At 40.4% G+C, this 13,400-nt stretch overlaps 1 protein-coding gene across 2 annotated transcripts; it reads left to right on the forward strand.

Moving 5' to 3' along the window:
- The first annotated feature begins 6,435 nt into the window (after positions 1–6,435).
- Positions 6,436–11,615, forward strand: eomesb (eomesodermin homolog b). 2 transcript variants are annotated; one of them, XM_020091230.2, is made up of 7 exons: positions 6,436–6,707; positions 7,863–8,537; positions 8,672–8,826; positions 9,112–9,233; positions 9,573–9,731; positions 10,048–10,109; positions 10,349–11,615. In XM_020091230.2, the coding sequence occupies exons 2-7, from the start codon at positions 8,014–8,016 to the stop codon at positions 11,124–11,126; spliced, it is 1,800 nt and encodes a 599-aa protein (XP_019946789.1). In that variant the 5' UTR covers positions 6,436–6,707; positions 7,863–8,013; the 3' UTR covers positions 11,127–11,615. The 2 variants fall into 2 exon arrangements, with proteins under 2 accessions (XP_019946789.1, XP_019946788.1); XM_020091229.2 differs by having other exon boundaries at positions 6,519–6,707; positions 8,672–8,838.
- The last annotated feature ends 1,785 nt before the right edge of the window (positions 11,616–13,400 follow it).

Genomic DNA, 13,400 nt, shown 5'->3' on the forward strand with positions numbered 1-13,400 from the left:
TATATATCATCACTATAAATATTTTCCTTCCTCAGGTTGTCTTTTACATTTTTACATTTTTCCATGCATACACAAACACACACACACACATACTCACTAATGCAGCCTACACATACACGTACACAGCACATGGTGCAAGGAAGCAGCGTCTCAATTATCAACCTCTCCTCGCTGCTCTCAACACCTCATGTTTCTCTGCTAATGACTGGATTAAAGCTCTGATCAAGATGCACTTAACCCATAAACAGCAGCTCCCATTCACATACCATCAAAAAGCCAATTAAAGGGAGCTGGGACTTCACTTGAGCTCGACAAAGGCCAGGCGATATCGCTGGGGTTTTGTTGGTGGGTGAGAGCGGAGCAAGGATAGTGGCACAAATTTGGGTCCGATTATAAAAATAGAATCATTTAATTCTGGGGTGATTATAATTTGTTGAGAGTAACAAAAACATGTTTTCAAATTCATTAAAAATCTATAGTGTTTTTGGATAATTAAAGTGTTTGTGTGTAGTGTCAGATTATTGCTTGATGGAACAATGGCTTTTTAATGATTGTTTCTGACTAAATGTGACAGAGTCTGCTCCTGAAACACGGCAAAGTCCTAAATTTGGATTTGACAAGAAGAAAATTAGCAAAGCAAACATGAATCTAGGAAAATGCAAGCATCCAGAAATCACCCAGATATAATTATGTCTGTTTAGCTGCTTAGTTTTGATTTTTTTTTTTTTGTCATGGCGAAGAAGGGATTCTGTCACAGAGACTGTTCCCTTCCAAGCAGTTACCAATTCAGAGGGGCATTTCTACTTCCAAACTTATAAACAAAGCCGATTAATTAACTCTCAGGCTTATACCTCTGAACCATAAAGAGCTTACAAATTACCTTGGGGGAAGTGATTACAACCATGGAAAACAATAAATCAATCAATGAATCTAATGAAGCCTGCACGCCGTCGCCGGCATTACATTCTTATTCGTAGTCATCTGTGGAATAACAATGGGAAAGAAGGGGATCATAGTTAAATTGTTAATCATAATGTGATACCACAGTCAGCAGATTCCCCATATGAGAAAAACATGCTCGGAGAGGGGACATAATGCAGAAAATATACTTTCCACCCCACTGGACAAAGAGATGTTCGCCGGGACAATACGAAGAGTGGCTTTGTTCTGTGAGAGAATTGGTTCATCACAGTGATTGATAGAATTGGATTTGAGTTGTTTAAATACATTTATTCTGCTTAAATATCATAGATATGGGATAGATGACTAACTATACTGTATATTTTCTAAATCAATGTGTATATATATTAAGCCTGTAGGGATTTCTCCAGAGCCGTTTTCAGACATGTACACTAGAAAATGTACTTGGCTTTTCAAATGTGAAAAACGTGGCAGGAGATTGTTTGGGTCAGATGTGTTAACAACAACAGGAAACATTCAGACGAGAGGTGGTGTCTGGGTAGAGCATGCAGGAGGCATGACATGAAGTGTGTTATCTGAAATAACAAGTTTTGTTAACAGCACATTGTCACTGGCGACGGCCTTTATGACCAAAGGTTCTCAGATCACATTGTCTTCTCACATACAGCTCCCACGGATAGTTTGAAGTCTGGAGTCCAGTGCACGTCTGATATCAGCTCAAGTGACTTCTTTCTTTCACAGGGAGGTCAGAGGTCAGCCAGGTAAAAAGCAGCTTTGAATTGCAAAGTGCACTGAAAGAAAGAAAAATGAGTACGTAAACCACTTATACTCAGACAAATGCGCAATTAAATTTGATAAAACTTCATTCATATGTCTTTTTTTTTAAATGTAATGTTTTTTAAGTTGGTAATACATTTTCTCTTCCCAGTGTTCACAGTGACTCGCTCAGCAGCACTTCAGCAGGAACAACATTTTCTACTTTAAGATATTGTGGCCCGAGAACAAATTGTGATGGGTTTTTTTTAGAGGGGGTTGCTGACACTGGCAGATTGGTGGGCAGGAATTCTTAACAGTACAGATTGGGTGATAATGAGGAAGTGCTCTGAACGGGCCTTAATTGGCTTTGGCCTTCGACTTGTACAACTTCCTGTCAGATAAGTGATTTTGGGAGTCATGGCTCTTGGCTGAAGAAAGCTTCTGGGAAGATGAATCGCTTGCGTGAAGTTGAGATCGGGCTGAGCTGATGAGGCAATGCTCAGACACTTGATCATCAGTGAAATGGTTTGAGCTCTTGAGGCACATACAGGCGGTGAGAGAGGAGAAATAATGTTCTACTTTATGTTTGGACACTTTTTAAAGCCTCTACTATAAAATTGGACAGTATCATTGGATCGAGATGACATTTACCTTTGTTGAATGTCGGCATTGGAGCTTTTTACGGTAAATGTCACTGTGAAGCTGTTGCTGAGGAAATATCTACAGTTTTACTCAATTTATTTCACTGCTTCATCAACTCAATGCTACTTTATCAGCCAGATCTTCTCTGCAAAAGACATCCGTAATCTTAATGGGACTAAGTGGTAAGTAATGGTTAGATAAATGGGATTTCACATGCCTCCTGTATTTGTAGAGAGATATTCAGGGAGATAGCCTCCCAGTATAAAGTCATGCAAACGGGATCTCATTAGCAAATGCAAATGAGAAAACACCAAATCTTCGCAGAGAGGCAGAAGTGTATCTCCATGGGATAGCTGGAACATGACAGCTCACCAACCGCCCCCACGCTGAGCACCAAATGTGATGGTCCGCTCCTGCTGCTTCTCTTAACAGGATGTAGGACCGAACCATAAACGCAAGTGTAGGGGGGAGATTGGGGAAGAGGTCGCTTGAGGCCTTCTGCTATTTTAAGCCCTGCTGTAAAAACTCTCAGTGCTGAGTATAAGTTAGTAAAATCCCATTATTTATAATGATGGCATTCACAAATGTTCTTTATGGAAAGTGCTTGGATCAAATTTCCCATCAATAACTGTTGATTATCAAGGTATATTTCAATACATATGTTACGCTACAAATTACAAATTCTTCTAAAAGTTAAAGTTCAGTTTTGATCTGGCAGTTAAAAAAGTTGAAGTCTTTTTTTTATGCAGTGGTCTTGTAGATTACATCACATCAGTGGTAAAGATATTCCTGGATTTCTGTATGACCGGGGATATCAGCTGATCAGCACCAAAGGCTGAAAGAGTTTGATCAATCAATCAAATTGTGATTTGTATAGCCCATATTCACAAATCACAATTTGTCTCGTAGGTCTTAACAAGGTGAAACATCCTCTGGCCTTAACCCTTAACAACATAAGGCAAAATTAGCTTTGTATGTCGGTGGGCTGAGGGTATTTCCCAGGAACCGAGAGAGGCAAACCTTCGCATCCAATCAGAACCCTCCTCCGAGAGCGTGTCTGCCGTGACATCACATGCTGTGGCGGGCAGAGATCCTGGCATGGCGTCAGACCAACAGACCTTCTGCTGCCAGTGGGGTGCCAGTGGCCTAGGGCAGGGCAGCGATGGCCAGGTCACCAGCTTTTTTCCTGCCTGGTACGAGCGCTGCGGGAGAGGTGACCGGCAGGATGGCAAGATGTCAGACGCAGCCCTTTAGATGTGTCAAAAAGCAGGCACAGCTAGGGGAAGCTGCTCAGCGCGCGTGAGGAAGGAGGCCAGTCACTGCCCAATGAACACAAGCAGCCAAACAGCAGTATGTCACACACAGAAGTGATGTTTTGGGAGAGCTATAGTCAACATGAGCAGAGCTGTTGCTCAGAAGTTAAAGTGGGTTGCCCATTTACCAGAAGGCTGGTGGTTCGATCCGCAGCTCTTCCGTGCTTCTACATGTCCTTGAGTAAGATATGGAACCCAAAACTGCACCTGAAGTGTGTGATTGATGGTGTTGTGTGTGTGTGTGTTAATGTGTAAATGAAAAAATTGTAATGTAAAGCACTTTAAGTGATCATCAAAAGTAGAAAGTGCATTTACTATTTAACAACAGGAAACTGTATGTGCTTGAAGTGAGGAGTAAGACAAATAAGTCAAATGCTGAAAAGTAATTAATAAATATGCTCTCCACACATTCTATCATCATATAAAATATATTACAAAACCCTGCCATTGTTTTTATACAAAATGTAGATTTAGTTCATGAAGAAATATCTTGGTGTATGCATACTGCACTGCAGGTGTCATGTTTCATCATTCTATCACACTTGTATTTCGGCTGTGACTGGCTCCACACTTTTGATGTGGCAGACTTATATTTGTACATGCACGTGTCAAACTGAAATTCAAGAGATTGGGGAAAAAAACCCTGTTCAGCAGAAAAAAACCCTTTCTAGTGTCAAACTCTACACTTCCGTCATCCTTCTGCTCAGTACAAGCATGATTATATATATTTTTGAGAGGAGACTTTCATGAAGGAGAGTAATTGCAGTCAGGGAGTGTGAACTACTGGGACGAAAGAAGCCTCTAAAGAAAGTGCAATTGAAACTTTTCAGGGCACCACACATTCTCACTTCTGACTCATTGGTTTTACCGACAAAGCACGTGACCATATGTGTTCGTGTGTCGGATGATACTTTGCTAAATAAAGAAAGAGAAAGCTTTATACTTTTCCAAAACTGACATTTTTAATACCTTTTAATCAATTTTAAGCTAAATGGAATATCAATAAATGGTCAACAGCTATATATTGCTAATGTTTTTTAAACCATGTCCATTCTAATTGAAATAATATGGATACAAATACCGGAGGAGCTTTTTAAAAGAGGTTCTCTATTTAAACAGTTGGGTCCAGGGTGCTCCAAAGAACCAGTTTTTGAGTCTTGAGATCTGTTTGCAGAAATGGTTCTTTAAAGGACCTCTTGCTAAGGGGTTCTTTGTGTAACTTAAAACTGTTCTTCTATGAATCATTGCAAAGATTTTAGATTTTTTAAATTCCCACACATACATTTAACAGAGTAACTAGGACTTACTGCACACAAACATCCGTGAATTCTATATGTTCATGACTTCCTGAGATAATCAAGCACTCAATTAGTTTATCAGCGCAATCAGCAGAAAGTGTATTAGCTTTAGACTGTTTGCTGTTCAAACACTTTACCCCAAATAGTTGATTTGTCTTGTTTGATGTGTGGTGTGTTTATTTCAGAGGTGGTGACCTGCCTCACTAATCCTCTCACTGTCTTTATCATGTAAACTTTTCTCTGTGCAGCTGAGCAGAAGCTGCAGCTGAGCGTCGTCTGGTCCTGGGAGGGGAGTGGGTCTCTAAGCTGCTAAAAGGTGTGCCATTAACAACATGTTTAGTCTGAAACTGGTCTGCTTTGAACTGAAGAAGCTGGAGGTATCGAGGAGGAAACAGTTTGATGTTTAAGACATTTAAGAGCTCAAATTATCTGTGAAGTCTTTGCACTTTTGTGACTATAACCCCACTGTATATTCTGGTGACACTGAGGAGCGTTTATACTCAGCATCGTGCTGTTGGTTTGGAGATCTGGTGTCAACTTGTTTACCTTCTGATACAGATATTTAATGAACAATACAATGTTCTCACTGTATTTTAGTGTCATGAGGGATCATATTGATTCTATATATCTGCTGCTCAGACTCTGATGCAGCTGAGTTTTACTCAAGAAAATTCAATATGTGCAGCTGTAGCAACACTATGAATGAAAAAAGTGGTGTGTTTTTTTTCCATTATTGTCAGTGAGGCACATTTACTTTTCCTATTCTTATTTCACACCGCAATGGCTAAAGCATGAAATGTAGGGCTCAATGGTTTTGTTGGTTTGAAACGTTTATGGAACTAATTTTGGAGGAAAATATATATGTTTTGCTAAAACAATACAATGGTTATTGCAATATAATCCCCATCAATAGAAATATAACCATATATATACAAGGTGAGGAGGAGTAACACATGATTGACCTACCTCAAAATCGTAAAATGTTTTACTGTTTATCAAGAGTTTGCCATTTAAGTTTAAAAACACAACCTTCCCTCAGAAACAAAAATCTGTCTTTGAACTTAACAGATATGATAATTTGACATTTATTTCGAATTCTATCAATATCGACTGATATGAAAATTCTTATCTTGATACAAGTTTTGGCCATAACGCTCAGCCCCATTTGACCATACCCATTTTGGCTAAATCAGCTATGCCTCTCAGATTTTTTTTTGCTTTGTGTTGAATTTGGTTTCATGCATTTCTCTTCGAAGTCTTTGCACAGGAATGAGAATGATCCAGGTTATATGACAACATGAGGCTCAGTAGGGTCACCACAAACTCGGTGTTGAGTGACACACCCAGAGCCCAGACGATGGGGATATATACCTCCACTGATCTCTGTGAGGACGGTGGGATGGAAATAGTTCACGGATGGGTTGGGATGCTACCTCGCTCTTTAAACACCTTGGCTGTGACGCCGAGGATCCCCTGCCCCTCCCCTGGAGAGCAGAGGAAAGTCTGTCAATAGGCTGCCATCGGTGCGTCATGGCCACAAGTAGATAGCAGCGGTGAAAGCGGGAGTGCGCCTTTACGCACGGATCAGTCCGCCTCCACATGGCTCGGGTTTTTATCTCACAGCCTGCTCCCTCCTTAAACACAATATGATGCCGTGTGCTGCTATGGACTCTCCTCCGCAGGTCGTTGACGTTGCCCAAGTTTTTCTTTAGTTTGAATATTTTATGCGTGTGCGTTGAACTTGACTTGTAAAGAGAAACGGGAGGAACATCACTTGGTAAGTTTTGGTTTTTATCATATTTAAAAAGATGTCTAAATTTGAATTCTGCAGTTTTTATGACTCTCAGATGAAGTATTACTTTATGATTATTTAGAAATATGATCACATTTAGAAACCGAAATGTTTTTCACAACACATTTTTTTATATATGTAGGAAATTAACGCGCATTATTTATATTTAGTTTTTGTCTATATTCACTGCAGATGTATTTTAAATTTTTGGCTATATAATTTTTTTTTCTCGATGGGGTCGTTTTAATATATTTGTTGTCATTTCTCACACTGAACTGTCTGATCCACGAAACATCACAGGTTTCTTCAAACGGAAAAATAATTGGCTATTTCTCCTTTTCACGTTGGTTTTCCCGTAGGGACACGGGACCGCATCAGATGTGAATAACGCAAATCCATTAACTCTGAATAATGATATAGGATTATCAGCACCTTATCTATTGCTAAGAGAGTCAGTGTAGGCGTCCGTTTGTTCACAATGGGTTTTATTTTTCCCAAAATATTTTTTTAACCATGTTAAAATGTAAAGCCAAAAAAATAGTTATTTCTAATTTACTGATAAAATCACATAGATTCTTTCAATGTTTCACTGGTTTCAGTCCGGGGGAGTTAACCCCCACAAACATATACATTACTATATAAGCTTAGTCATATATATAAAGTTTGTTATTTGACTTATAAGAAACTGACTCTTACCTCAAGGCAGCTTCTTCAATATCATCCAGGTCACCAGTCTGAAATATATACAACACAGGTCATTACAATATTCACTATTATCACGTTGCAGATTTAATTTCTCCTGGTCAATTTGAAATCTAAAAAATATAAGGTGCTTTATCATAAATAAAAAAAACACAGATGGAATAAAAAGAAAGGGAGATGGAGCCATCTGGCAAAGTTGACTTGTTTTTAAGTAAATCCACTGATTTTTAAAAGAAGACCTTTCAGGTTTGGAATCAGACTTCAGTCACACCGTGAAACGCCCACACAGATCTCCAGCCTTGATATTGATGTGTTTCTTTGAACAAACATTTACGCGCTTGGCACATATGGGGCCTTTCGAGTGTTGGTGACAACAGCTTGATGACTTTATATTTGTAGCTCAGACCGTCCTTAACCCCAATCTGTGTCTGTCTCCAGGATCTAGACAAAACTGTAGGCAGGCAGGAGACCGCTGAAATAAAGTAGATCCAGTGACTCCTGAGAGGGAAGAACAGTCCTCGGACAGGACTGGTGTCACCTGGGATCAACGAGCGCAGTCGACCCCTGAGACGAGAAAAGAGAAGCAGCCATGCTCGGCGGTGAAGGAGAGAGCAGCACTTTCTCTTCTGCTAAGGAGGCATCGGATGAGAGGCGCAAGTCTCCAGCTGTGGAGGGGGATGATGTGACCGTCCGCAGCAGATACCCGGAGCACGGGGTGGGTACCGAGCGGTACTACAACACTCCATCAGTTTCCAAACAAAGCCCGGACACAGCCAGCCAGTGTTCCTTTATCCCCTACACCCCCAGTGGGACGGTTTACACCCCGTCCGGTGCGGGCAGGTACCCCTCATCTCTCCACCTGGGCTCCGTGTTGCCTCCCGCGGGGTATTCTCCCTCCACGACCGGCCGGGGTCACTTTAGTTCGGCGTACCAGCTCGGGCAGAGCCCCGGCTGCATCTACCCGCCATTCACCGGCTCAAGTTCGGCACTCAGCAACATGACTCTACCGACGACCGGCCCCGGGATGAGGGCCCAGGTCTACCTCTGCAACCGGCCCCTGTGGTTCAAGTTCCACCGGCACCAGACGGAGATGATCATCACCAAGCAGGGCAGGTGAGGAGGCAGGGGTGGTCTGCAGTGATGGGCATAAAACAACTTTTATCCGCGTAAAAACTAAGACTTGCTTTAAGTCACTGTCAGATCAGATTTTGACTGTGCATTGATTTGGTTTTGTGTTGCGTTTGCAGACGGATGTTCCCGTTCCTCAGCTTTAACATAGCTGGTCTCAACCTGACCTCGCATTACAACGTGTTTGTGGAGGTGGTGCTGGCGGATCCAAACCACTGGAGGTTTCAAGGTGGCAAGTGGGTCACCTGTGGGAAGGCGGACAACAGCAGCCAAGGTACTGAACCAGGTCAATATGAGGCTTTTATGTGGATTTTCTTACTTTATTCACCATCATTTATTTAAAAAACAGGGCATTTGTAAGATTGGTCCATGCATGCATGTAACTGGCAGAATTTATATTTGCAAACATTTTGTAATTGAAGACAAAATAAGGTTTATTTTCACACAGGTGAATCCATTGTAGGTGCAAGCTGAACCCTTTTTTCAATTAACTAAATAAATGAACATTGTATATTTTTCATAGCCTATATGATGTAAAATGTATTTATTTGTATTCCAGGTAACAAAGTGTATATCCACCCAGAGTCTCCAAACACAGGGGCCCACTGGATGAGACAAGAAATCTCCTTCAGCAAACTGAAACTCACCAACAATAAAGGAACCAGTCACAGTACTTCGCAGGTAAGAGACTGCTTTACATAAACCAACGATTGTGATACAGATGCAAACTTTAAACGATTATTTAAAAATATATGATTAATTGTGATTATCTCTTTTAAGTAGGCTTCAGTAAAATTGTGCACGTTAATAGACGGGATTAAGCGCAGGGTCACTTTCACGCTTTACAGTCATGTTTGGAAATTGATTTGCAAGTTCTTTTACGCAGCGCTCACTTGGAAATGATGTGAATATTTTGAAGAACAGAAGATGTGCAAAACGAACAATTCAACTGAATAAAAGTTGCGCAGTTATGAATATTTCTTTAAATTGTAATAATATAAAGGATGGGTATTTTTGCAGATGGTTGTCCTGCAGTCGCTGCATAAATACCAGCCCAGGCTGCACATCGTGGAGGTGGCGGAGGACGGAGTGGACGACATCAACAGTGACGGGAAAACTCAGAGCTTCACTTTTCCAGAGACGCAGTTTATTGCTGTCACCGCCTATCAGAACACTGACGTAAGCAGGACACACACACACACACACACACACACACACACACACACACACACACACACACCCCTTCCATATATATATATATTAATCAGACCAATATGCAGAAGGCTTGTTGCATATTGTTTCAATCCATTTGTAATTTCTCATTCACTGGACATGGACAACTATTAATATTAAAATCAGCTGTCGGGTGTTTCCTCATATATGTTTTCATACATGTGGTTAATATACATATGTGCACTGTGCTACTTTATATATTTTCTCGCTGTATCTTTAAATAACAGTGTGTTGCTTGTTCTTCTGCTTTGTTCTCCTTAAGATCACGCAGCTGAAGATCGATCACAACCCTTTTGCCAAAGGATTCAGAGATAATTATGATTCGTGAGTATTCATCATGCATTCCTCATAAGCTATAAATGAGTATGAATATTTTTACAATACAGAAATAGGGCTACATAAAACTGTGCTTTTATCACTGTGTTGTGATTCTCATTCTGAATTTAACAACTTGAAATCATTTCTTTCAAGTGTGTCAGCTCGCTATGGAAGAAATTTCCATTTTTGTTCCGACGCTGACCTTTCTTGACCTGAACTTAACATAAGTACATGAATTCTTTCAGGATGTACACAGCTCCAGAGAATGACCGCCTCACCCCATCCCCAACCGACTCTCCACGTGCCCACCAGATTGTCCCGGGCGCCCGCTACACCATGCAGCCCCTCTTCCAGGACCAGTTTGTCAACAACCTCCCCCAGAATCGCTTCTACAACAGCGAGCGAGCAGTACCACAGACTAACAGCCTCCTCTCACCTCAGACTGAAGACGGAACTTCGCAGAGGTGGTTCGTCACCTCCATGCAGCAAGGGGGAAATAGCACCAGCAACAAGCTCGATTTGACACCTTATGATGGTGAATACTCGAGCTCCTTGCTTCCTTATGGTATCAAATCACTCTCCATGCAAACATCCCATGCTCTCAGCTACTACCCAGACTCTCCTTTCAACACCATGTCTGCCGGGTGGGGGTCCAGAGCAGCATATCAGAGAAAGGTCCCGACGGGTCTGCCTTGGTCTCCCAGACCCAGCCCCACTGCTGGTTTCCTAGAAGACTCAGACAAAGTGAAACCACAGACAGAGGAGGACGTGAACGACAGCGTAGGCCTGATCTCTTGGACAGAGACACAATCATCAGCTCTTTCCCTCGACAAGGCTGATTCTTATGCCATGACCTGCAAACGAAGGCGTTTGTCTCTCAATGGTCCAAGCACCGAGGACTCACCCACTGACATTAAGTGTGAGGACTTGGCCTCAGCTACCATCCACAGTAGCTCCTATAGCAAAGACCCCCTCTCATCCAAAGCCATGGCAGCTTACTATTCCTTTTACACAAACCCTTAAAATGGCCTCATGTTGTTGTTTTGGTTGTTCTTCATCTGACACCGTGATTAACATATTATTCAGGGGTTTTTTTCGGATCGTGTGCACCCAGAATCTGTTTCAGTGGTGTCTGTGGTGTGGGTTAGGGTTAAACGGGAAGCATTAAGAACACATTTTGAAAATAAGTGACTTGTGTGTGACACAAAAAGAATTTCCACTTTCAGTTGTGGGCTCATTTTCGATCACCTCATTTATGTAACTCTGCATTTGCTACTTTGAAGGTGCCAAAGCAATTTTTTAAGTTGCCCCATTAAAATAGATCATGTTGTGTGTTTGTTGCATAAGTCATTGTATTTGACTTCACACAGAGATTTTGTGTTTACAGATTATTTATTGAAGGCCTGTTGATATGAATTTTGTGCACTGAAATGTGGGAATGTTAGGGTTAGGGTTATATATATCTTCATTGCAATGTTCAGATATTTGATAATAAAATGGATACGTGTTCTATATGGAGGATGTGTGGTTATTTCAAGTTAAGACACTGATCCTCTGTTTAAATGACATACTGTACATATGATGGGCCTATGTGTTCATGCAATATTACGCTTTATTTAGTACATAACCTCACCACATAAATAGTGCCTGTAAAAACGTAAGATATTATGTTTGCCACTTTCTGATCAGTCCATTTCACATATAAGCCAAAGCTTTCATGTTGATGTAAAGGAGGATAGCACCACTTGAATTGACATAACCTAATTATTGTTTTTAATTTACTGCCATTTAGATTTGAGTGTCGAAAAGTATAAGCCACAAGGCAGATTTCCACAGGACAAGGCATTTTTACAAGAAAATGTAAAAAGGTATCATGAAAAATTGTGAAAGCAATATGAGACATTACAAAATAAACATTAAGAAATTATTTTAAAAAGTCAAACTAATTAAATAATAAGATGTAAAAGTTAAAGGGGTGAAAAATAAGAAAATATTTTATGCAAAAAAGCTCAGCTTCATGTCTTATTTGTTTCTACGGACTGTGTCGCCCTCTAGTGAGGTTTCACTGTACTGACACCCATTACACACAAATCACTGCACCAGCCTGTTGAGCTGTGATGGAGTCTCCTGACGTCATATTGACTTCAGTCAGTTCTCAACAACCAATGGCAGAAAATCTATTTGATCTTATGTATTTCATTCATATATTTTTGCTTCATTTTATGCAGAATCCAACTTCTACCATGTGAATGGGAACGTGTAACACACTGGCTAGGGCAGGCTTGCAAGTCATTCCTTCCTGCAGCAGTAAGACTGTACAACCAGCTCGGCTCCCACTAGAACTACACACACCCATTATGGACTGAACTTTAACTCTGGTACGACTCTCTTAAAGCTTCAATGTGTAGAATTCAGTGACATCTAGTGGTGAAGTTGCATGTTGCAGCTGGAGGACCCGTTCCCGGTGTAAATATAAAGTACTTACATATAAAGGGCCGTTTCTAGGTTAAAAAACAACAACAATACATACAATTGAGATGAAACACACTGTTGAAAACATCACTATGATAAGTTTATATTCAATTGCTGCCATTGAATCCCTTTCACCTAAATCTTACACACTGAACCTTTAACTGTGCAATACAGTGGTTCAAGTGCAATCCATTCACTGTACATATCCTCACACTGAACATACTCTTTCTTCTTTTTACACTGTATATACTATTTTCTATTCAATTCATATGTATCTTTACTTTTTATATTTTATATTAATAAAATCATCACAATCCTTAGGTATTGAATTCAATCACCTGCACTGTAATACTGTATATACTGCAATATTGTAAAGTTTTAAGTTTTTTAGGTTTTAGTCTTTATTTTCTTCATATTTAAATGTATTATTCTGGTAGCAGGAACAAAAACAATTTCACTAAGCATTGTACTGTGTATGATTGTGTATGTGACAAATAAAACAATCTTGAATCTTGCATGTTACTTATTATTACTTACTGATGCCTATTTGTTTTTGTGAATGTCCTCTTTGTGGGACCAATGAGGGATTGTCTGATCTGATCTGATCTTAAGTATGTACTTCTCGTTACTATATAATACCAACAATATGCACGCTCCTGATGCTGAGCCTAAGAAGACAAGACAACCATGGGCTTGAAAGATATACTATGCACCTGGTTGCCCATCGCTTATCCAGTACAACACATAGTAAAGTCCTGTACTGGATGTATAATAACGTGATTATACTTGTCAGGGGATGTTTCAGCTGTTTGTCCAAGTGGATCC

This window comes from Paralichthys olivaceus, chromosome 13 (genome assembly GCF_024713975.1).
Source record: "Paralichthys olivaceus isolate ysfri-2021 chromosome 13, ASM2471397v2, whole genome shotgun sequence".
Taxonomy (NCBI): Eukaryota; Metazoa; Chordata; class Actinopteri; order Pleuronectiformes; family Paralichthyidae; genus Paralichthys; species Paralichthys olivaceus.

Coding starts and splice junctions, on each gene's coding strand:
- eomesb (XM_020091229.2), top strand. CDS start 8,014: ATGCTCGGCGGTGAAGGAGAGAGCAGCACTTTCTCTTCTGCTAAGGAG. Junction 8,538..8,671: donor ATCATCACCAAGCAGGGCAG/GTGAGGAGGCAG, acceptor TTGCGTTTGCAG/ACGGATGTTCCCGTTCCTCA. Junction 9,732..10,047: donor CCGCCTATCAGAACACTGAC/GTAAGCAGGACA, acceptor GTTCTCCTTAAG/ATCACGCAGCTGAAGATCGA.